Genomic DNA, 26009 nt, shown 5'->3' with positions numbered 1-26009 from the left:
CATGTCTGGGATTAACCTGAGTTGACCTCAGCACCGTGAGAAAAAGCTAGTTTACCAGGGCTGAAGCTTCACTGCAATTCAGCTCAGTGAGTTCTCAACGGTGAACTGCGGTAAACTCACTGACTTTCTCACTGTGCTGAGGTCACCGCAGTTCAGATCCCGGCTCGAAACGCAGTCGAGACAGTGATGTTAGCTGTGTTCAGCACCCAGCGCCGGGGAACAGCTCAAGCAGTACAGCTGATTCCCAGGCACCAGTACGTGTCACACTGATGTCATCTATGTGTCATCAGTGTGCACATGTGTAGGACATTTTGTGACCTGCGCTGTTGCCGGAAACACTGATGTCTGAAAGAGCCCTTAGTGAACTCGATCATTTACCAAACTTTTACCGAATTTTGCAGATTTTTAGGAAAAATGCTTGGTAATCCAAACACGAATTCGAATGTGCAACGTTCATGCCAAATTTGAGAATGGCGAGTGTTTTTTGAAAAATTTCACTCATCTCTAGTAAGTATATCATGGTGTAGATGTATGATCATGTAGGTATATGACTATGTAGGCATATGAACAAGTAGCCATATGATTGTGTAGTCGTATGATCATGTAGGCCTATGAACAAGTACAGTAGGTATATGATGGTGTAGGTATAGAATGATGTAGGGGTATGGTCATGTAAATAGCATCAATTTAGTTTTCTGATTCTGATATAGCTGTGAAAGTCTTGAGAACATTGTTTTGTTAGTTTACCTTGTAGTAGATTTTTCACAACATGTCCTTGTTTTATTTCACCATGAGTACAAAATATTGCCAATACTGTGCAATAATGGGAAAGTTACCTGATTTTGCATAGTGTCTCTTAAGGATGATGCAATTTGATCATCAAAGAGGTTAATGAGCCAACTGTAAGATGGAAGACAATTTAAAGTCAGACTGCTTCATTTCTACAGTATGTCAACCCAAAAAGCTCATGGTGACTTATATATACAGAATTATATTAATGCCCTTCACCAATGAGATCTCAGCAGATGGGCTTTGGGCTCCTGATCCACAGAAAACACAAAGGAGGTTTGGGAACAAGAGTCTAGGAAATGCAATATACTTCAGATACTGAGAAAAGACTGATTAATCAAGACAGACCTTTTGCACATCACTGAATTAATCTGTGCCAAATTCATTGTGATTCTCAAAATAAACTGGCACATATTTCAAATTCAAGAAATGCACTCTAGATGAGTTCTGTGGTAATTTACACCTCTCTTTTGGTGTAAAGTTGATGAACCTCTTGGTCGCTCTCTGTCTTGTCTCCTCCCAGCTGAGCGCCACTGAGTTTTGTGACATTTCAAGCAGTTCTATTCCAGAAACCTATCAACCACTGCTTGCTGAATTAGGGCCTGTACGCCTTTCAAGATGGAGCATAGGGTCCCGTCACACTAAATGATGCACCAGTGATCCCGACAACGATACGACCTAGTCAGGATCGCTGGTGCGTTGCTACATGATCGCTGGTGAGCTGTCAAACAGGCAGATTTCACCAGCGATCAGGACCAGCGAGGATGCTGGTATCCAAGGTAAATATCGGGGAAATAAGCGAGCTCCCAGCGCGAGCATGCAGGTATCCAAGGTACACAGCGGGTAACTAAGTGATGCATGCGCTTAGTTACCCAATATTTACCTTGGATGCCAGCTCCCAGCGTCTGCTTACAGCGCTGGGAGCTCGCTGAATGTTGTTCTCCCGCTGCCACATGCATCAATGCTTGCTGGATAGCGGGAGACCAATGATCAAAAAATGGCCCAGGACATTCCTGCACGATCAGCGATACCCGGCGGGAGGGGCGGTTGCTGATAGGTGTCACACACAGCGAGATCGCTGTTTCATCACAAAATCAGTGATCTCGCTAGCGATCTCGCTGTGTGTGACAGGGCCTATAGTCTTGTGCTTATCTATGACTCACGCAAAATATTTTTACACCATTTAAAGTGTTTTTTGCTGTATAAAATATAACAATCAGAGCCTTCACTCAGCTATACCCTAGCAAACATGTAGACACTAATTTTAATTTAAATAAGTTCTATTACTGCTGATATCTAACTCTCTTATCTATAACCTGGATCAGGCAGCTATGTGCTAGGTTTTTGCATGTGCAGTATACCGTGCATATACATAGAGCTAGCTACCTATCCCTTAAATGGGATGTAATTACTAATGTCCCCTCTAGAGGGCAGTGCTGAGAAAACTCTGGGGCAGTTACCAGTAGTCATAATATCTTGGCCAGATGACTGACAGTACTCTCAGAGTCACCAACCGTGGGTCACGGAACAAATCTTATCATATAAGTACAAACGGTACAAAGATATACATCTTTCCTGTATCATATAAGTAGACAAATATATCTTCTTTTACAGTATGTTAGTAATATTCGTATATTTATAAGGCCTTCAGCCAATATTACATACTACTTACTCAAGTCCACCAGAAAAATGCACTTGCATATCTGCAATGTTGGCACTGCAATCAGATGAAGATATTGTAGGTCGACCAGAACCATCACTTCCTAAACCCAGACCCACAGAAACTGAGATCCCCAGAACCTTTAACTCAAAGTCACCATCGGACGATCTATTTGTGAAAGAATGAAAAATTACTCAAAATAGAGTCGGAACAAATCGGAACAAATAGAGTCAGTCAAAGCTGGACAAATTAGAAATTTAGCATTCTGGGAAATTAGGGTGACCAAAGCTATTGGAGCTTTGATTATGATCATCCAGCTGCATAAAGTTTAAAAAGTTCACATAAGAAATCCCAAATACGCAAACTTCCAGGGGAATGCTTTGCACACGCTTGTTGGGTTCACATTGCATCCATGAAATATAATATTGCAGGAAATTATTTTACGATGTTTGTAGCTAATATAGCTAGTTTTCATGAATGACTGCTATAGGAGCAGGTGGGTGGTGATGGCAATGCACAGACCACATATGGGCAAGGGATATCTCTGTGCTGTGTCCTCTCTTAGTGTTGTTGCTCTGCTTAATCAGGAATGTCCTCTAGAATTGAAGCCACTGAACGAGATTGCCTAGTGCAATGTTTCTCAACTCCAAGTCCTCAAGACCCACCAACAGGTCAAGTTTTCAGGATATCCTTAGTATGATGCTATGTGCCCATGTTGCAGAAATGCTGTGGAAATTTCTGTAACATTACCTCACTCCAACAAGCATTTTGCAAACGTTTTTTGCTTGCAGGATGCTTGCGCATTCCAAGCGATTAGCACCACTTGGAAATGTGCTGATAGGATGTTAAAATAATGAAAAAATAAAAAATATTGTTATTCTCACCTTCCGACGGCCCTCAATCTGCTCTGCGGCGCTCCCGGCTTCTTCCGGTCACAGTAATGCTTTGCGCAAAGGACTTGAGATGACGTCACGCTCGCGAGAGCGTGACGTCATCAGCGGTCATTCGCGCAAAGCATTACTGGGATCGGAAGATGCCGGGAGCGTGGTGAGAGGTGGGAAGGACTCCAGGGGCCACCAGAAGGTGAGAATATCACGATTTTTTATTTTAATTCTATTTTTTACAGGATTATGGTACCCAGGGTACCATTCGCACATGAAGCGTTCACTTCACGCATGGTGGGCATAGCCACATGCGTAAAGTGAGTGATTCATTGCATTCCTATGCGTGCGGAATTGCTATGATTCCACAAAAAGAATGAGCATGCTGCGGATTTTTCCGCAATGCGTTTCCGCAGCGGAAAAATGCGCAGCATTAGCACAGCATTCCGGAATCCCATTAGATTGCATGGGATGCATTTTCTTTGCGTTTTTGCGGCAATTCCGCAGCAGAAAAATGCTGCGAAAACGCAAAAAAAACGCATCGTGGGCACACAACCTAACACAGGTGATAATTTCATCACCTGCTCAAGCATTAATTCAATCATCTATGCTATACTAAGAAAATCCTGAAAACATGACCTGTTGGTGGGTCTTGCGGAGTTGAGAAACACTGGCCTAGTGAGAGATAATGCCACACTTAACCATAGGCCGGGGTCGCACTTGTGTGTGTGATGCGAGAAACTCAAGCGAGTCTCTCATATCAATACCTGGCACTGCTGCCGGCAATCGTGACCGGAGTGTGCGGTCCCTCATCACACACGCAAGTGTGACCCTGGCCATAGGCTGTGACTGGTATTAAGGTAGCTTTTGACAATACTATTAATGAACAGTATATCTTACATGAACAGATAACGTACACCCCATCTTCCATGAACTTCAATGTAGGCTCCAGAGATAGAGAGTTTCAGGCCAACATTGGGAAGGAGAGTGACTTGTGAACTAGGTAACTGGAAATTGGTTATGACCATGCTGCAAAACAATAGTAAAAGGGATTAATCACATAAGGTTAGAAATCTAGATACAGAATTGATCACTTTGGACATCAAGATTTAGGGGTTTTTAAACCTTTAGTGACAGCCAATATTCTACTTCATGACCAAGCCAATTTTTTCAATTCTGACACTTTTACTTTATGAGGTTATAGCACTGGAACACTTTAATGGATTCTACTGATTCTGAGATTATTTTTTAGTGACATATTGTACTTTATGTTAGTGGTAAAATTTCTTTGATATCACTTTGCGTTTATTTATGAAAAATACAGAAATTTGGCAAAAATTTTGTAAACTTTGCAATTTTCAAACTTTTAATTTTTGTGCCCTTAAATCAGAGAGTCGTGTCACACAAAATAGTTAATAAATAACATTTCCCACATGTCAACTTTACATCAGCACAATTTTCGAAACAAATTTTTTTTGGTTAGGATGTTTTAAGGGTTAAAAAATTTTCCAACAAAATTTACAAAACCAATTTTTTTAGGGACCATGCTACATTTGAAGTGAGTTTGGGGGGGTCAATATACAGAAAATACCAAAATGTGACACCATTCTAAAATCTGCACCCCTCAAGGTGCTCAAAACCACACTCAAGAAGTTTATTAATCCTTTAGGTTCTTCACAAGAACTAAAGCAATGTGGAAAGAAAAAAATTAACATTTTACTTTTTTCACAAAAAATTTTACTTTAGAACCAAACTTTTTTATTTTCACAAGAGCAACAGGAGAAAATGGACCATAAAAATTGTTGATAAATTTCTCCTGAGTACAATGACACCCGGTATGTGGGGAAAAGCCACTGTTTGGGCGCATGGCAAGGCTCAGAAGGGAGGGAGCACCTTTTGACTTTTTGAACGCAAAATTGGCTGGAATCAATGGTGGGCGCCATGTCGCGTTTGGAGACCCCATGATGTACTTAAACAGTGAAACCCCCCAATTCTAACTCCAACCCTAAACCAGCTCTAATCCCAACCTTAACTCAAACACACCCCTAACCCTAATCCCAACTCTAACCACAACCATAACCCTAACCACAACCCTAACCCAGCACACTCCTAACCCTAATCCCAACCCTACCTGTAATTCCAACCATAACCACAGCCCTAACCCCAACACTACCCTAACCCCAACACCACCCTAACCTCAAAACCACCCTAACCCCAACACCACAACCCTAACCCCAACACAACCCTAACCCCAACACAACCTGCTAGCAGAACTCGGCATGCGCACTGCACTTGGGTCCACCATTTTCTACCAGGAAGAAGAAGCCGGGGGCCGGGGAACAATACTAGAGGTACCGGGGATGTCAGAGGTACCGGGGGACTCGGGGATCCCATTTCTCTCTCCTCTGGTATGCTAGATCATATCAGAGGAGAGAGAAATAAATGGGAAATCGGACTTTTTTTTGTGGTCGCTGTTATTCGGTAAATAACGGCAATCGCAACACTGGGAATGGTAAAAACCGACCCGAATCATGTTCTCTGTGGTAGCCGAGACCCTGGAGATTTTCCGGCGCTGAGGAATAAGTACCCTTAACTGCCGCCGTTAAAAGGTGTATTATCGGCGGTTGTTAAGGGGTTAAAGTGAAACCCAACCAATTGGTGCACCAGGCCAGCGTACCATTTCTAGTCCATAAACTGAACCAAAAGTAAATTATTAATTGCACATAAACGATGAATGAAGGAAACTAACAGGTTTCTATTACAAGGTGGAACATGGAAGGAATAAACATTAAGGCTGCATGCCCATAATGAGTTTTTGTTGTTTTTGACACTGTGTATTTTTGCTGCCACAAAAACTAGTGGATGGAATTAATAGCAATCTCATGCACACTGTCCCTTTTTTTACACAACGTAAAGTGACCTGTGGTGTGGTTCAAATCCACAACATGTTAATTTTCTGTGTGATATAGGAGGTAAAGAACTTTGATTCCATTGGCGATTGGCTGTAATTATGCAGTTACGCTTAAGGATTGGTTGTGAGTATTGATGAGCGAATGTCCTCAGATATCATCTTATCCGAGCATGCTCTGGTGTTATCCGATCATCTGTGAGTGCTCGTATATTATGTTCGAGTCCCTGTGGCTGCATGATTTGCAACTGTTAGACACAACACATTCGGGGATTGCCTATTTGTTACGCAATCCTCATATGTGTTTACGCTGTTTAGCAGTCTCAAATCATGCAGCCGCAGGGACTCGAACATAATATATGAGCATTCTCAGATGATCGGATAACACCAGAGCATGCTTCGATAAGACGATATCCAAACACGTTCGCTCATCACTAGTGAGGCTATAATATGTGAATGGCCAAAGTAAATAAGAACCCAGACAAGTTGTAATGGGTGGATGAGAACAGTTACACACTATCTTGCTATCTTTGGATGGAAGTGGAGTGGATCTAACTAACTAATATACCTATTTATATTTCATGGTGTTTGTGGATATTCGTTCTTTATTTAAGGAAGTGAAAATATCTATGGTTTCTGTTACCAATGTTACTGATGTGCATGCATTTTTTAAACATTTCACAAGACAATGAATTATTTGCTCAAATGCATATAACTAAAGAAAACAGAACCATGATGTTCCTTTTTTCTTTTAAATTGGTTTTTCCTTAAAGGGACTTTCCCCACAAACAAAGTTGATTTCAATCACATTTTAGTCACTACACCTTTGAATAACAATAACTTCCACAATTGGATGTGTTTTAAAAATATGTCCCTGTGTAATAATGTGCAGGTGCTGTGTATGTCACCACGGAACAGACAGACCAACAGTTAAAGGGGAGGTTTATTTACAGGGATTGATACTGACAAAATAACTGTGCAGTATTGGTATAGTGAGAACAAGTACTGAGAAAAGGCATAACCAGTATTGAACAATAATATAAGGAGTTTTCCTAAGAAGGCACTTATCAGTCTGAAGGGGGGTCTTGATTGAAGGGTTGAGCTTCTCCCACGTTGGCGCCGAATCACCAGCAGCGCTTGTCGTCTGAAGTCTTCCTGTACTCTGTGTCTTTAACAGTCCCCAGCCGGGGTCTGAGGGGTTACTGTGGGAGCCAGAGGGATACAAGGCAAACGAGATTCCTTCTGCACCGAGTCCTTCTCTCCAACTCTAAAGCAGAGCCTATTCTCAGGAATCAAGGGCACTGCACTGATACCGCCATTACGGGACCTCGCACGAGGGACAGTATCTCCTGACAGGTCACAGTCTTAATGCAGGGCACAGTCTCAACGCAAGGCACAGTCTCATCACAGGGCACAGTCTCATCACCAGGCACAGTCTCAATACAGGCCTCCGCCTCTGCGTGGGTCTCAGACTTTTCACAGGGATCCAGGCGCACCTTTGCTGTCACTGCAGTATCCAGCCTCACGTACTCACGGTCTGCAGTCTCTGTGCACTGAACCCCAGTCTTTACCCAGTGAACGGGAGCTCTGTCTCTCTCCCGGTCTGCGCCAGCGTCATCTCCCATCTGCTGCCCAGGATGCTCTGAGGAAAGCGCGTGCACTTTTCCTGCTCTCTTCTCTGTTCTCATCCTGTGCCCGGCCCCTTTTCTGTCCCCCCGGGGAACCCACTGCCCTGCTCAATGGTTCCAGGCACGAAGCAGAGGAGGCAACCCTCCCCCGGCTCCTCCTGTACTTCACCCCCTTACACCTGTGCTGAGATAATCTTATAAAATGTCCCCTGCTGTGTAGTGTGTAAGGCTGTGTGCACACGTTTCAGATTTTTATGCGGATCCGCAGCGCTTTTGGATGCACAGATTCCCTTAAAATCGGCAGTGTACAGCCTATGTACAGTACAGTAAATCTATGGGAAATGGAGATTTGTTGTGCACATGCTGTGGAAAAATTCACGCAGATTTGCAGTGTTTTTTTTCCTGCAGCATGTCAATTCTTTTTGCAGATCTGCAGTGTTTCTGCCTCCTTTGACTTCCATTGAGTCAGGCACATCCGCAGCAAATCCACAGATGTAGAAAAGATCTGCGGATTTGCTGCGGATGTGGGTGCGAGAAACTTTGCAGATCGGGAGGAGGGAAGAGTGTGGGTAGAGACTATGTGCATGTCTGTGTGTGCGGGGGGTCTGAGCAGGCTTAGTCTGGCCCACCAGAGAACCGGAGGATACTCCGGTGGGCCCAGGCACTGACACCTGCTGGTATACTGGCAAGCAGCTGCTTACGGCCCCCACTGCTTCAAGGGCCCTCACTGCTCCAGGGGCCCCCAGCCAGTGGCTATGGGGCCCCTGAGTCAAGGGGGCCTGCCCTGTGCCAGTATAGCAGCAGCTGGAGACACGATCCTGTCCCCACTGCTAAAGCGAAATGAATATTCACGATTCCCCACGTCCATATGGGCGTGGAGAGGCATGAATACCATTTCTCTTTAATAGAGAGCAACGTTAGCTGCAGGCTGCAGCTAATACTGCCCGCATGTAAAGACCCACCACCGCACCACACACACAAAGCACCGCACCGCATACACATACGCAGGCACACAGACACACAGCGCAGCACATCCCGGTGTCCTGCTTCCTGCCTGCGCTTCCTGTCTGAGACAGTCCAGCTGGATGACGTCATCATCCAGCGCGCTGTCTCAGACGGAAAGCTGCCAGCAAGGAAGAGGCTGCCGGGATGTGCTGCTGTGAGGTGGTGAGTTGTGCTGTGTGTCTGTGTGCCTGCGTGTGTGTATGTGGTGCAGTGCTTTGTGTGTGAGTGTGAGAAAGTGATGCTGTGCTTTGTGTGTGTGAGAGAAGGGTGGTGGGGAAGGACAATGATAATGGTGGGAGAGGCAATGATGGAGGTGATGGGCTATGATGGCAGTGGGGGGAGGCAATGATGGAGGTGATGAGCAATGATGGTGGTGGGGGAGGCAATAAAGGAGGTGATGGGCAATGATGGCGGTGGAGGGAGGCAATGATGGAGGTGATGAAATGGGCAATGGTGGTGGTGGTGGGAGGCAATGATGGAGGTGATGGGCATTGGTGGTGGGGGAGGCAATGATGGAGGTGATGAAATGGACAATGATGGTGGTGGGGGGAGGCAATGATTGAGGTGGTGAAATGGGCAGTGATGGGGAGGTGGGGGAGAATGATAAGGATGGTGGGGGAGAAGGCAATGATGGAGTTGGTGATGAGGACAATGATGGGGGTGGAGAGTGGCTGCATTATACTTTATGAGGGGCTACCTTATATTCTGTGGGAGGACTGCATTATTCTCAGGGGACTACATCATATTCTGGGGAGCTACATCATACTATATGAGGGGGCTATAGTATACTCTATGGGGGCTGCATTATATTCTGTGGTGGGGCTGCATCATTCTCTCAGGGGGCTACATTATATTCTGGGGGGCTACATATTACTATATGATGGGGCTACAGTATACTCTATGGGGAGCTGCATTATATTCTGTGGCAGGGCTGCATTATTCTCTCAGGGGACTACGTTGTATTCTGGGGGTTATACATCATATGAGGGGGCAGCATTATGCCCTAAGAGTGGGCTACAGTATATTCTATGGGGGTCTGCATTATATTCCGTGGTGAGGCTGCATTATACTATATGAGGGGGACTGCATTATACCCTATGAGGGTGCTACATTATATTCTATGGTGGGGACTGCATTATACCTTATGAGGGGGTTGCATTTTTTGGTGTGTTACATTATATTCTATGAGAGGGGGCTGCATTATATTTTATGAGTGGGGCTACATTATATTCTATGAGGGAGGCTACATTATATTCTATGAGGGGGCTACAGTATATTTTATGAGGGCGCTACCCCTCTATGATTCTACCCCAACCCTTGCTACATAATTAAGACGTGTACTACCTTATATTATACCCTGATATTAGCGTGTTTTACCACACAATTGGTGGTCTTGTATTTGTTTCTATGTAGCTACATAGTGGGCCCCAAGAATGATTTTCTCTGGTGGGCCCAAGGTGCACCAGTCTGACGCTTGGTGTGAGTGTGTGTGTGCATGTCTGTGTGTGTGCATGTTTCCCTGTATGTGTGTGGGTGTGTGTGGGTCTGTGTAAGCAGCCATTGTCTGATGGGACTACTGCTCCCATCCGGCTAAGAATGCTCACAGTGATAGCATTGTGAGTGATGGGAAAGTAGTCATAATAAATCAAACTATACTTACCTTTCCACCGTAGTCCAGTTAATAACGAGTGTCCCACGACAATCTCCCATGTACATGTAGAACACTGACATCGGGTGATGTCACTGCTCTACAGGAGCTCCCATGATGAACTGACAGGCGGAGGTAATCCTCCGCGTTGTATCCCACCGCTGCAGGGAGAGAGGTTCCCTAACCCTAATTCTCACTCAGCATTGCCGTAAAGAGCCTGAACTTAGGTAACCTCTTCAGTGATGCACTGCAGGAGCCATTGTCTCTTGTCAGTGCATTGTGGGAGGTCCTGTAGAGCAGTGACATCACCCGATGTTTTACAGGCGTATAATAAAAATGGCAAAACTATGTAGTGTTTTATTTCATTAAAAGTCTTTTTTCGGTTGTGTCTTCTTTTTAACCCTTAACAACTATAGAATTAGTAATGGATAGGTGTCTTATTGACGCCTCTCCATTACTAACCGGGCTTGATGTCACCTTACAATGCAAAGGTGACATTAACCCCTTATTACCCATTATGCCACCGCTACAAGGCAGTGGGAAGAGAGAGGCTAAGTGCCGGAATTGGCGCATCTTACAGATGTGCCATTTCTGGGGCAGCTGGCAGGTTTGTAGCCGGGGGCAGGGAAAAACAATGGTCCCTTCTTAGGCTATGAATATCTGCTCCCTGTTGTCGGCTTTCCCTCTCTGGTGCAGAAAATTGCACGGGAGCCCACACCATTTTTGTTCTTTTTTTTTCAAAATTAATCATATTGTTCATTAATAAACATTGGCCTTGGTATTATATATCTATACACATCTATCTATCTAGCTTACAAAAACGCATACAAATTCGCATGAAAAAACCACATCACATCCGCCAGGACTTTTAGCTGTGTTTTCTGCCAAGAGATGCAGATTCTGTGCAGAAAATTCTGCAGGCAAATCTGCAATGTGTGCACATACTCTAATGGCTTTGTCTGACTGTACAGAGACATGATCTGATCATACCATACCTGGGCAGAGAAAAAGAGAGGATACAGACAGAACAGCACAGGATCACAGGTGATTCTTTCTGTGAGGTAAAACATAGCTTAACCCCATTACTACCTTGGGATTTTCCGTTTTTTTTTGCTTCCCTTCTTCCCAGAGTCATAATGTAAAGCCCTGGTAATGGGAGGACTTTCCGTTCACTGCTATCTACCCCCACGCGCCATCCACGATAATGACAGAGACAAAGGTCTTTGGGATAACAGTTGCATTTACTTTCACAGGAATGGGAAAATATGACACTAAGAAAATGCTTGACAGCTCAAGGGATTAAACCACAGCAAATACAGTGCAGAATTATATTCTGACATGGAATTGAGGCTTTGGAGTTTAAAGAACCTGCTCCTTTAGATGTAATGTTTGTAAGTTGCTATAGAGTGATTCAGCGACTTTATTTTAGCTTTATGCAGAATATTTTACATAGCAAGAGTTTTTTCACCGACTTGGAAGTCCGGGGGTACTTTCTAAGCTTGTCAGACCTTTCAGAGGGTCTTGGAGAGAGGCAGCCTCCACACGTACTCTGCTCCCAGAGACAACTTGTCACAGACTGGGGTTTTCCCAGCTCTTCTAGTCTAGACAGGGCGGAAACTAGAATAGCCCCTCCTCTTGAAATCTCATTTTTCATGTCAAAACTTTAGATTGTATACATTTCACCAGCAGATGGTGCTGGAACACACCAAATGAGAAAATACTTGGATTTTATTTAATCGTATGAACATATACACTCACTGGCCACTTTATTAGGTACACCTGTCCAACTGTGTGTTAAGACTTAACTTCTAATCTGCCAATCACATGGCGGCAACTCAGTGCATTTAGGCATGTAGACATGGTCAAGACAATCTCCTGCAGTTCAAACCGAGCATCAGTATGGGGAAGAAAGGTGATTTGAGTGCCTTTGAACGTGGCATGATTGTTGGTGCCAGAAGGGCTGGTCTGAGTATTTCAGAAACTGCTGATCTACTGGGATTTTCACGCACAACCATCTCTAGGGTTTACAGAGAATGGTCCGAAAAAGAAAAAAAATCCAGTGAGCGGCAGTTCTGTGGCCGGAAATGCCTTGTTGATGCCAGAGGTCAGAGGAGAATGGGCAGACTGGTTCGAGCTGATAGAAAGGCAACAGTGACTCAAATTGCCACCCGTTACAACCAAGGTAGGCAGAAGAGCATCTCTGAACGCACAGTGCGTCGAACTTTGAGGCAGATGGGCTACAGCAGCAGAAGACCACACCGGGTACCACTCCTCTCAGCTAAGAACAGGAAACTGAGGCTACAATTTGCACAAGCTCATCGAAATTGGACAGTAGAAGATTGGAAAAACGTTGCCTGGTCTGATGAGTCTCGATTTCTGCTGCGACATTCGGATGGTAGGGTCAGAATTTGGCGTAAACAACATGAAAGCATGGATCCATCCTGCCTTGTATCAACGGTTCAGGCTGGTGGTGGTGGTGTCATAGTGTGGGGATTTTTTTCTTGGCACTCTTTGGGCCCCTTGGTACCAATTGAGCATCGTTGCAACGCCACAGCCTACCTGAGTATTGTTGCTGACCATGTCCATCCCTTTATGACCACAATGTACCCAACATCTGATGGCTACTTTCAGCAGGATAATGCGCCATGTCATAAAGCTCGAATTATCTCAGATTGGTTTCTTGAACATGACAATGAGTTCACTGTACTCAAATGGCCTCCTCAGTCACCAGATCTCAATCCAATAGAGCATCTTTGGGATGTGGTGGAACGGGAGATTCGCATCAGGGATGTGCAGCCGACAAATCTGCGCCAACTGTGTGATGCCATCATGTCAATATGGTCCAAAATCTCTGAGGAATGCTTCCAGCACCTTGTTGAATCTCTGCCACGAAGAATTGAGGCAGTTCTGAAGGCAAAAGGGGGTCCAACCCGTTACTAGCATGGTGTACCTAATAAAGTGGCCAGTGAGTGTATTTTAACATCATATAGGAATAAACAAAGAACAATAAACAGTGATTGAAAAAAACAAAGGAGCAAAAATCAGAGTCGAATATCAAGGTTTTCTATATATGCAATAACATTGTCAGTTCCAGTGTAGAAATCATTCTTGTCACCAGTATAAGATCTGAGGGGACACTCCTCAACAATGTGCTGAACTGTTTGACGATCGGCTCCACAGTCACAGGCAGGAGAGTCAGATTTTCCCCACTTATGCATAAGATCTGCACAGACACCAAAGTTTCTTCTGATACGATTCAGGCTGAGTTCACACGTGGCGTTTTTTTCGCGTTTCCGCGGCGGTTTAAACCGCACGATTTTGCCACGAAAACGCGAAAAATAAGCATCCCATGCATTCCTATGGGATTCCGCCATGCTGTGCTAATGCTGCGGTTTTTACCGCGGCGGAATCGCTTCGCGGTAAAAAACGCAGCATGCTCATTAATTTGCGGAATCGCGGCGATCCCGCACCCATAGGAATGCATTGTTCTGCTTATTTCCCGCATGTGGCTGTGCATACCATGCGGAAAGTAAGCAGAACAATTGCGGATGGTACCCATGGTCCGGAGGAGAGAAGACTGTCCTCCGGGCTTTGGGTACCATATCCCTGTAAAAAATAGAATTTAAAAATAAAAAATAGTGTTATTCTCACCCTCCGACGTCCCGCGCATCCGTTCCCAGTAATCCTTTGCGAAAATGCTTGTGATTACGTCCCTTCTCGCGGGATCGCGAAGTCTCGCGGTCATTGGTGCGACGTCATCGCAAATTACCGCGAGACGTCGCAATCCCGCGAGAACTGACGTCATCGCGGGCATTTTCGCAAAGGATTACTGGGAACGGATGCGCGGGACGTCGGAGGGTGAGAATAACACCATTTTTTATTTTTTTTTTACGTTCTATCTTTTACTACTGATGCTGCATAGGCGGCCTCAGTAGTAAAAAGTTGGTCACACTCATCAAACACTATGTTTGACGAGTGTGACCAACCTGTCAATCAGTTCTCCAAGCGATGCTACAGATCGCTTGGAAAACGCTAGCATTTTGCAAGCTAAATATGCTTGCAAAATGCTAGTTTTTCCACGGGAAAATCGCGGGAATTTAAAATGCGATTTTCCCGCGGACTGGAATTCCGGAATTCTCGCGGTAATTTCCGCGAGAGTTCCGGTACGTGTGCACTTAGCCTCAGAGTAACCCAGGTTTTCCTTGGTAGATTGAACCCTGGTGGTGGATTTTGTAAGTGAGGAAGCATTTGAAGCTCACCATCTACTGCACTGACCCAAAGTTCTCGTCATCTCTCTTCTAAATTGAAATCATGTTCATACAGGGTAATTGCGGTTCGGATGGGTGGGTGTCTTGATTTCAGTCGCTGTATTTGAACATCTTGGATATTTTGATTTGTATTGGAAGATTTTCATTCTTCAGTACTTTAGTGTATTCTTTAAGTAGGAGCTTTTGTGTTCTCAGGTTTGCAGGAGCAATATGCCTCAAGACAGGTAACTAGTGGACGGGCGTAGGTCTGATGGCACCAGATATTATGCGCATAGAATTGTTCAGCTGGGTGTCGACTGCATTCACATGACAACTATTCAACCATACTGGAGCACAATATTCTGCAGCAGAGTACACCAAGGCAAGGGTAGATGTTCTCAAGACAGTTGTTGAAGAACCCCAAGAGGATCCACAGAGTTTCTGAATAATATTATTCCGTGCTTTTATTTTTATTATTATATAATATTTTTTATTATGATATATATATTATATGATTATATATATATATATATATATATTTACTAGCTGAAGAGCCCAGCGTTGCCTGGGCATAGTAACCAATTGTGGTTAGTTATAAGAAATTATAATGATTATATTGCACATAAAATCCGTGCATCTAATCCTATCCAGTGTGATACTGACTGCTGAGCCGTGTATCTAATCCCATTCTGTGTGATACTGTCTGCTGAGCCGTGTATCTAATACTATTCTGTGTGATACTGTATCCTGAGCTGTGTATCTAATCCTATCCTGTGTGATACTGACTGCTGAGCTGTGTATCTAATCCTGTCCTGTGTGATACTGACTGCTGAGCCATGTATCTAATCCTATCCTTTGTGATACTGACTGCTGAGCCGTGTATCTAATCCTATCCTGTGTGATACTGGGCTCCCTCTGCAGTCTGTGTCAAAGGGTGGTCTGTGTTGGCACGGTAATAAATTGTATTATTTCCAGCTTTACAGAAGGACGATTACACCATAGAAATTATAAGAATAATAGGCCTCAGTTACCACAACTGTCTACAAAGAAAACTGTTGTTGATAGCAACCAATCACAGCTCATTTTTCATCTTTTAGACCGGTTTCACGCCGCCGCTAAGCCCCGCCCCTGCCCCGCCTCCACCGGTATCTCCGTCTCCGGGCGCATGACGTTGCATGCATCGTGCGTCCTCTATCTTCATCACAGAGGGCGCAGGCCGTGTGCAGTCTGCGCACAGTCTGCGTTTGGCGGCGCATGCGTCCTTTTGACGGTGCGCCGAGCACAACCAAAATGCAACAGGTTGCGTTTGGCGCCCTCTGTGATGAAGATAGGGGACGCACGACGCATGCAACGTCATGCGCCCGGAGGCGGAGATACCGGTGGAGGCGGGGCAGGGGGCGGGGCTTAGCGGCGGCCGTGCGCAGGCCGTCGCTGCGCTCAAAAGCGCGAATGTGAAACCGGCCTTAAACAGCTCTGGGACAGCGTGGTGAGTTTTGAGTGGCGACTTTTGTGTTTCGACTTTTATGTGGCGAGGTTGGTGTATGTGTGGTGAAATGTATGCTGAGGGTGGTATATGTGTTGAAGCACGTGGTAGTGTGTGGCGCATTTTGTGTGTGTGTTCATATCCCCGTGTGTGGTGAGTATCCCATGTCAGGGTCCCACCTTTGCAACTGTACGGTATATACTCTTTAGCGCCATCGCTCTCATTCTTTAAGACCCCCTTGTTCACATCTGGCAGATATCAATTTGCCTCCAACACTTTTCCTTTCACTTTTTCCCCATTATGTAGATAGGGGCAAAATTGTTTGGTGAATTGGACTGAACTTAAAAAACTCAGTGATGAAATTAAGATTGTGAAAGATTCTCTGGAAATTTATCAAGGCAATGATTCTTACAAATTATTATATGAAAAAATGCAACAAAAATTAAATAAACTAGAGGATACCATCATTGAGACTAAAAAAAGAAAATATACACGAGATTTGGAGGATTACAACAGTAAATGTGTATATAATTGGAGTAAGAATCCGTCATCAATATTAAAAAAACAGAAACCTTGGTTCAGCAAACATAAAGTGACTTTTCAAAAAACTCAAGAAAATATGGACACTACTTTTGGAGATACTTCAGATGATTATTCAGATTCATCAGTGGCTTGTGCATCTAATAAAGGTATGGAAAAAAGAAAAAAATCTTACCAAAGAAATTACAACAAAGAGGGAGCTAAACCAAAAAACGGATTAGAAGGAGAGGAGGAAGACGCCATAAGAGAACAGGCTTATCAGGAAAAACTCCGGAAACGGAAGAAGTAACTGTACCAGTCTACAACCTTTCCAGTTATATACTTTCAGCACCGCAACTTTCACTTTTGTCAAAAGGACTTGGTTTTTCCCCGGCATGTAAATTCAATGTATATGACACAGTAATGGATGTCAATCGTCTAGCACGTAGTTTAACCTTAAAATGTCATTTTGGGGATAATATTGGTACTGACAATTTTTGTTCTGTAGAAAATAGGAATGTTGAAAGGTTACTTACATTTGAGGAACAGGTGGGTTTGTACAATTTGAGACAACTAGAATCTGAAAGCTCCAAAGAATACCAGGTTAATTTAAATGATTCTTTTCATGTAAAAAATACAAAATTTTACCCACTTAAATCTAGACCTCCGATGCTGGATGTTTTTCAAGAAGCGGTGGAAAGGGATTTGGTAGAATTAAATAACAGAGTGGAACTGACCCATCATAATCTGACATTTCATGAGCATAAAGCTCTTCAGGAATTGAGTAAGAATAAAGATCTAAAAATTGTCCAGTCGGATAAGGGTGGATCAATTACCATTCTGGATGTGGGTTTATATAAGAAACTTAATTTATCCGCATTGGGAAACCCCAGTGTGTACAGGGAATTAAATGAAAATCCCACTCTCCCTTTTAATAAGGAAATGAAAAAAATTTTGCAGGAAGGTGTATCTACAGGAGCTATTTCAGAGAAATTGAGTGAAGCTTTGTATTGTGACCATCCCATTATACCCATTTACCACTCACTCCCCAAGGTGCACAAAGAAATTTTTCCTCCCCCACTTAGACCTATCGTTTCAGGGATAGGATCTTTTAGTGAACGCCTTGGAGAGTGGGTGGATCATTATCTACAACCCCTGGTGGCTTTAACTCCTAGTCACTTGAGAGATAGCAAAGCAGCTATTAACATGGTAGAAAAAATAGAATGGGGGAATGATTTTCTGTGGCTTTCATGTGATGTTATTGGATTATATCCATCAATTCCACATTCTGTTGCATTGGAGAGCCTCAGATATTATCTATCTAAATACAGTGAGTATACAGTTGAAATTCAACATTTTTTATTGCTTGCAACTAGAGTTGAGCGATACCGTCCGATACTTCAAAGTATCGGATCGGAATGGATCGGCCGATCTTAAAAAAAAGTATCGGTATCGCCGATTCCGATACCGGAAGTCCCATTCAAGTCTATGGGACTTCCGGTATCGGAATAAGAAAAATCCTGTTTTTCCCTTGTACAGCCTCTCTGGGGTCTGTACGGGCCTTTCGGGGGGCTGTGCCGGCCTGCCAGGGGGTCTGTGCAGGCTCCGGTGGTCTGTGCCGGCCTGCCAGGGGGGCTGTGCAGGCTCCGGTGGGCTGTGCCGGCCTGCCGGGGGGCTGTGCAGGCTCCGGGGGTCTGTGCAGGCATCGTCCGATGGGACTACAAGTCCCATCGGGCGATGCCTGCTACCATGACAGTGATTGACACATTAGCCAATGATGGGACAGTAGTAGTCCCATCATCCGGCTAATGTGTTGAATGTAAAAAAAAAAAAAAAAAAAAAATTACATGCTACATACATACAACATGCATACTACATACATGCTACATTCATACTACATGCAACATACATACTAGATACATACTACATGCAACATACATACTACATATATACTACATGCATGCAACATGCATACTACATACATGCTACATTCATACTACATATATACTACATGCTACATACATACTACATATATGCTACATACATACTACATATATACTACATGCATGCTACATACATACTACATACATACTACATATACAGTATGCTACATACATACTACATGCTACATACATACTACATATATACTACATGCATGCTACATACATACTACATGCTACATACATACTACATACATACTACATATATGCTACATACATACTACATACTACATACATACTACATATATACTACATGCATGCTACATACATGCTACATGCTACATACATACTACATACATACTACATGCATGCTACATACATACTACATGCTACATACATACTACATATATACTACATGCATGCTACATACATACTACATGCTACATACATACTACATATATACTACATACATACTACATACATACTACATGCATACTACATACATACTACATGCTACATACATACTACATATATACTACATGCATGCTACATACATACTACATGCTACATACATACTACATATATACTACATGCATGCTACATACATACTGCATGCTACATGCATGCTACATACATACTACATACATACTACATGCTACATACATACCACATATATACTACATACATACTACATACAATACATTCATACAATACATACATAGACATACAGTACATATAACATAGAGTAACATACTTACCAATACTTGTCACATTGTTCCCCGAAGCCATTGTCTTTTTCGGAATAAATATTAACATAACAAACCACAAAAATACTCACCCACGATCCGAAGCAGTCCACGAGTGTGTCCCACGACGATCTTGGGTAGAGAACTGCAGCATCAAAAAAAAAGTCCCTAGTCTCACTTTATGCCATTGCTGTGTGGGAAATTTTTTTTTTTAAGTGGCGGAGGAATACAGTGCGGAAGGATACCTACCTTCCGTCATTGGATTCCTGCAGCCCGTAGAGAACGGCAGCAACAGTTGATGCTGCAGTTCTCTACCCAAGATCGTCGTGGGACGGCAGGCCGGTACAGACCCCCACAGGGTGCACAGACCACCGGCAGGCCGGCACAGCCCCCCGGCAGGCCGGTACAGACCCCCACAGGGTGCACAGACCACCGGCAGGCCGGCACAGCCCCCCGGCAGGCCGGTACAGACCCCGGGCAGTCCACACAGCCCCCCGGCAGGCCGGCACAGCCCCCCGGCAGGCCGGCAGAGACCCCCGGAAGGCCCGAAATGACGGCGCATCATGATGCGCACACACCGCGCATCATGATGACGTCAGGCTGTCAATCAACTTTGAACTTCCGATTCCGATGCCGACTTCCGATATTGAAAAAATATCGGAAGTCGGTATCGGAATTCCGATACAGCAAGTATCGGCCGATACCCGATACTTGCGGTATCGGAATGCTCAACACTACTTGCAACTAATTTTTTGCTCACTCATAATTATTTCATTTTTGATGAGAAATATTATTTGCAGATACAGGGAGTGAGCATGGGGGCCAAATTCTCACCGTCTTTAGCAAATTTAACTATGTCAGTATGGGAGGAGAGGTATATTTTTCATTTTAACAATCCATTTAGACATAACATTTTTTGGTTGGGACGCTTCATTGATGATTTGGTTTTTGTGTGGAGGGGGAATAAGGATTTAGCATCTTCCTTTTTTTCATATTTAAATAAAAATAGTTTCAATCTCAAATTTACATGTCACATGAATGAGCTGTCAATTAACTTTCTTGATTTGACCTTGAAAATAGATTCAAATCAGAAAAAAGTATTGGTGGAACCTTATCGCAAATCTACAGCTGTGAATAGTATATTGATGGCAAATTCATGTCACGCCAACCATGTAATTAGGAATATACCCACAGGTGAACTGATTCGAACAAAAAGAAATAGTACAGAAAAAGATACCTATATGAAAGAATCTGAATTTTTGGCAAAAAGATTAAAATCCAGGGGTTACCCAAACTGGTCTCTAAAAAGAGCGAGAGGCATAGTAGACAATTTAAATAGACAGGAATTGTTGGAATATAAAAATATCAAAGAACATAATGATTTGGGTATAGTTTTCAGCACTAAATTTAGTCCACAGTATCAAGAAATAGTCTCCATTATTAAAAAACATTTACCCATTTTAGAACAAAGTGGTGAACTGAAACAAATATTAAAAAAATATTCAATTAAATTTGTTGCGAGGAGAGCTCCTACTATAGGATCCATGTTGACGGCAAGCTTATTTACTGATCCGGACAAAAAATTGAAACAAAATTGGATGAAAAGTGTAGGCTGTTATGGTTGTGGTGCAAAAATTTGTAAGTGTTGCAAATATATTGTTAAAACGAAAACATTTTCTTCTATAAAAAATGGAAAAAACTTTGAGATTTTTTCTTTTATTAATTGTAATACAGAAAATGTAATATATCTTATTGATTGCAATATTTGCGGACTTCAATATGTGGGTTGCACCACTAATTCATTGAAACAGCGTATGCGAAAACATTTGTCGGATGCAGGTAATTTGCCTATTGCAGGAGCCTCTGCGGTTTCCAAACACTTTGCCAATGTGCATAAAGGTGATCTAAAAAGCTTTTCCTTTAGGGGAATAGAGGTGGTTACAAAACCACGTAGGGGTGGTGATTATAAAAGTAAAATCCTCTCTAGAGAAAGTAGGTGGATCTTTTTATTAGAGACTAGAGTTCCTGATGGATTGAACAGTAGAATGGACCTTATTACACAATATTAAGCAAGTAAACATCAAAATATTTTTTTTATTTTTTTATTTTTTTTTTACATTTTTTTTTATTTTTTTTTCTTGTGCTTACATTAGTTTCTAAAGATCATATCTTTATCTTAAACCTACTCCAATATGTTATTCTTTTGAGAGTCATATTTGTGATGGTCTCTGATACTTAGATCGCGCCTACTACATGATGCATTTTTTTCATATATGTTTATATAAAAATTTCTTTATTTTTGCGGCAGTTATTCCATATCACTGTTGATTTATTATTTAATGTTTATATCATTGGTCTATGTATAAAACATGTTCAATATATGTATTTTTCTAGCAATATTTTTGAACTGAGTTTCAACCATCTACTCAGGTGTTTTTAACTGGTTTGTTTCACTGCTTTTAATTAAGGGTCATTTGAATATGTTTCACAAAGGAGGATATATTGCCAGTGTTGGAGCTCAGTTCAAATAGGACCGTGAAGAAGGCACATAGTGCTGAAACATGTAGTCCCTTGCTGGAATGTTACCAATTGTTTGGAGTTCCTCACATATTTTTTATATGATTTGATGGATAAATAAAGAAGAAGATTTTATAATTCTGGTGAACTTTCATCTTTTTGCTGGATCCCAGTTCTCTTACATTCCTATATATTATATATATATATATACACAATACAGACCAAAAGTTTGGACACACCTTCTCATTCAAAAAGTTTTCTTTATTTTCATGACTATGAATATTGTAGATTCACTCTGAAGGCATCAAAACTATGAATTTACACATGTGGAATTATATAATTAACAAAAAAGTGTGAAACAACTGAAAATATGTCTTATATTCTAGGTTCTTCAAAGTAGCCACCTTTTGCTTTGATTACTGCTTTGCACACTCTTGGTATTCTCTTGATGAACTTCAAGAGGTAGTCACCGGAAATGATTTTCACTTCACAGGTGTGCCCTGTCAGGTTTAATAAGTGGGATTTCTTGCCTTATAGATGAGGTTGGGACCATCAGTTGTGTTGTGCAGAAGTCTGGTGGATACACAGCTGATAGTCCTACTGAATAAACTGTTAGAATTTGCATTATGGCAAGAAAAATGCAGCTAAGTAAAGAAAAATGAGTGGCTATTATTACTTTAAGAAATGAAGGTCAGTCAGTCCGAAAAATTGGGAAAACTCTGAAAGTGTCCCCAAGTGCAGTGGCAAAAACCATCAAGCGCTACAAAGAAACTGGCTCACATGAGGACCGCCCCAGGAAAGGAAGGCCAAGGGTCACCTCTGCTGCGGAGGATACGTTCATCCGAGTCACCAGCCTCAGAAATCGCAGGTTAACAGCAGCTCAGATTAGAGACCAGGTCAATGCCACACAGAGTTTTAGCAGCAGACACATCTCTACAACAACTGTTAACTTTGTGCAGCAGGCCTTCATGGTAAAATAGCTGCTAGGAAACCACTGATAAGGACAGGCAACAAGCAGCAGAGAGTTGTTTGGGCTAAAGAACACAAGGAATGGACATTAGACCAGAGGAAATCTGTGCTTTGGTCTGATGAGTCCAAATTTGAGATCTTTGGTTGCAACCACCGTGTCTTTGTGCGACGCACAAAAGGTGAACGGATGGACTCTACATGCCTGGTTCCCACCGTGAAGCATGGAGGAGGTGTGATGGTGTGGGGGTACTTTGCTAGTGACACTATTGGGGATTTATTCAAAATTGAAGGCATACTGAACCAGCATGGCTACCACAGCATCTTGCAGCGGCATGCTATTCCATTCGGTTTGCGTTTAGTTGGACCATCATTTATTTTTCAACAGGACAATGACCCCAAACACACCTCCAGGCTGTGAAAGGGCTATTTGACCAAGAAGGAGAGTGATGGATTGCTACGCCAGATGACCTGGCCTCCACAGTCAACAGACCTGATCAAAATTGAGAAGGTTTGGGGTGAGCTGGACCGCAGAGTGAAGACAAAAGTACCAACAAGTGCTAAGCATCTCTGGGAACTCCTTCAAGACTGTTGGAAGACCATTTCCGGTGACTACCTCTTGAGGCTCATCAAGAGAATGCCAAGAGTGTGCAAAGCAGTAATCAAAGCAAAAGGTGGCTACTTTGAAGAACCTAGAATATAAAAAAGTGCAATTCCACAATAGTTTTTTTTTTCCACGTTCACTAAATGCTAAAACTGGCCAGGTCATCACGAGTTGTAGATAGCAAACATGTATAGGTTCTTTTTTACTTAGAAAACAGGGATGCAGAAGCCACAAAAATACGACCAAGAGATCCAAAATAGCAAAAATTAATTCTTTTATTAAGGAATATACACAGAAACGGGGAAAAAAAAGCCCCCTGACAAAGGAGTACATCTTCGAAACGTGCGTCGAGGTGACGCGCTGACTGCCCGGCCATCCGAATTTTCATCTCCTGAGGTAACGTCTTTCATCTGGTACCGTTCACTTCAGTGTGAGTGGGCGCTCTTACATTGTATCTCTTGGGGTGGCTATTGTGCCCTTTTACATGTGATGCCTTACTACTAGCTTTAATTTTGAAGCTATGTTGATGTTTGCTAATTGGCCATATTTGTAGTTAATTGTAACTGGCACCTACATGTATTGACAGCATGTTGCTGTTCATTCCCCCTATATCGCACCAGAGACTTTATCAGGATATATAGCTTTTTAGTAAAGGATGGTATTTTGACCTTAATATTAATATATGATAAGATGGCTAGGGTTAGGTTATGTGTCCTCTAGCAGTGCTGCAACTTGCTTGTCTTCTTGCACATGTTCCCTATTTTTTTCCCGTTTCTGTGTATACTCTTTAATAAAAGAATTAATTTTTGCTATTTTGGATCTATTGGTCATATTTTTGTGGTTTCCACATCCATGTTTTATATGTTATAGCGACTGATCCTTCAATTGTCCAGTATTATCACCATCTACTGCATTCATTGTAATATATAAGATGCTGTTATATACCATTGCTCTTATGCTATATCTTTTTTACTTAAGTAGTGAAAAAACAAATTACAAAGTTTGTAAAAAAAAATGTATTATTTTCCGAAACCCATAGAGTCTCCATTTTCTGGGGTCAGGGCCTATTTTTTTCACCATAAGACCATATTCCTGTACGGTCAGACACAGCCATTACACAGTACACAGCAGGGGCACATTTATAAGATTATCTCAGCACAGGAACCTTTTATTTAAACACATCCAATTGTGGAAATTATTATTATTCCAAGATTTATTGATTAAAATTTACTTTGTTCATAGGAAAACCCTTTTAAATGGGACTAAGTTGAGGAAACAGGCATCCCTATTTGTAAAGACGAACCACTTATTCTATGTAGGGATTGTCTACTAAGATTTTGATGACCTATCCAGCTGATGAATGGGGGTGTCAAGTGACAGACCCAAACCAATCTGATATTGATAACCTTTCTAAAGAATATGTAATTTTTCCCATCTCTGCCTATATTCATAATATGCTGCTATGGATAAATATTTTTAATCTACGTTTGAAATAAAGAAAAAGATTTTTTACGTACTTCAAACCTGGCTCGCTGGATTCATCTCCTTTTTGCATCTATTGTTGGCAAGAGCTCCTGTCATTTATCCGTTGCTGAGAGCCTATACAGTATAGCAGCTTATGGTTTGAACCAACTGGGTAAGCTGGCATTTTTTCCTTTTTTTATTTCTAAATCATAGGTAATCAATCACAACACCGTTAATCTGCTGTTTAGTATGGATTCCATAGAGTCATAGCATAGGTCAGGTATGTTTGATTCCTGGTGTAGTAATCGCAGGTACGCGGGATGCAGTAACGAGGCGCGAGACGGGTTGAACTTTAAGATGTAACATTTATATATAGATGCCTATAGGGGCTATCTCGAGCAACCAAACAAGCTAACAATAGTTATCCTCGTAGGGACCAAGCAAGAATACACTGGTAACACGAACACGATTAACCCGGCAAAGACCGGTTACTATAGGGCCGCGGTGTGGCCGACTACGGGTCCTAAGTGTTAACTACAACATGTCACTTATCCTCTCTGATGTCCGGCAGAGTGATGGCTGGCGATGCTTCAGCGTTTCAGCCGCTGGGCCCAGCCAATGAGGATCTGGCGGAGACTTCTGTCCCAGACGAAGTGGAGGCACAGCAGGCCCCTGAAGAGTTCCTCGGTGTTGCGCCTCCCGGCGGAGGCGGTACGGCATTGCCCGGGGACCGGAAGGTGTAGGCCACAGCTACACGCTGGAGATGGGAAGAGGCAGCCGCAGGTGGAGGCGAACCGGCCGCAGCTGCGTGCTGGAGCCGAGCCGCGGGGTCCGCGAGCGGCAGCGGATAGGCCGCAACCGCGGGCTGGAGTGAAGCGGAGACAGCCGCCTGTGGCCACGGACAGGTGGCGACCGAGGGCGGAAGTGGAGTGGCGGTGGCCGCGGACAGGCCGCAGCCGTGTGCTGGAGTCGAGCGGTGACGGCCGCGGGTGGCCGCAGACAGG

At 43.0% G+C, this 26009-nt stretch overlaps 1 protein-coding gene across 1 annotated transcript in view; it reads right to left on the bottom strand.

The window, feature by feature from the left end:
- Positions 1-26009, bottom strand: part of LOC141059052 (bactericidal permeability-increasing protein-like) — a 172072-nt gene that overhangs the window by 39802 nt on the left and 106261 nt on the right. Inside the window, exons 3-5 of the mRNA XM_073555261.1 lie at positions 4231-4359; positions 2462-2617; positions 837-900 (exon numbers count right to left, since the gene is read on the bottom strand). Coding sequence (XP_073411362.1) covers positions 837-900; positions 2462-2617; positions 4231-4359 — 349 coding nt within the window. The remainder of the gene's footprint in view (positions 1-836; positions 901-2461; positions 2618-4230; positions 4360-26009) is intronic.

Source organism: Dendrobates tinctorius, unplaced genomic scaffold (genome assembly GCF_039654945.1).
Source record: "Dendrobates tinctorius isolate UK_male_01 unplaced genomic scaffold, ASM3965494v1 ptg000223l, whole genome shotgun sequence".
Lineage (NCBI taxonomy): Eukaryota > Metazoa > Chordata > Amphibia > Anura > Dendrobatidae > Dendrobates > Dendrobates tinctorius.
This window is presented reverse-complemented; position numbering and strand designations above follow the sequence as displayed.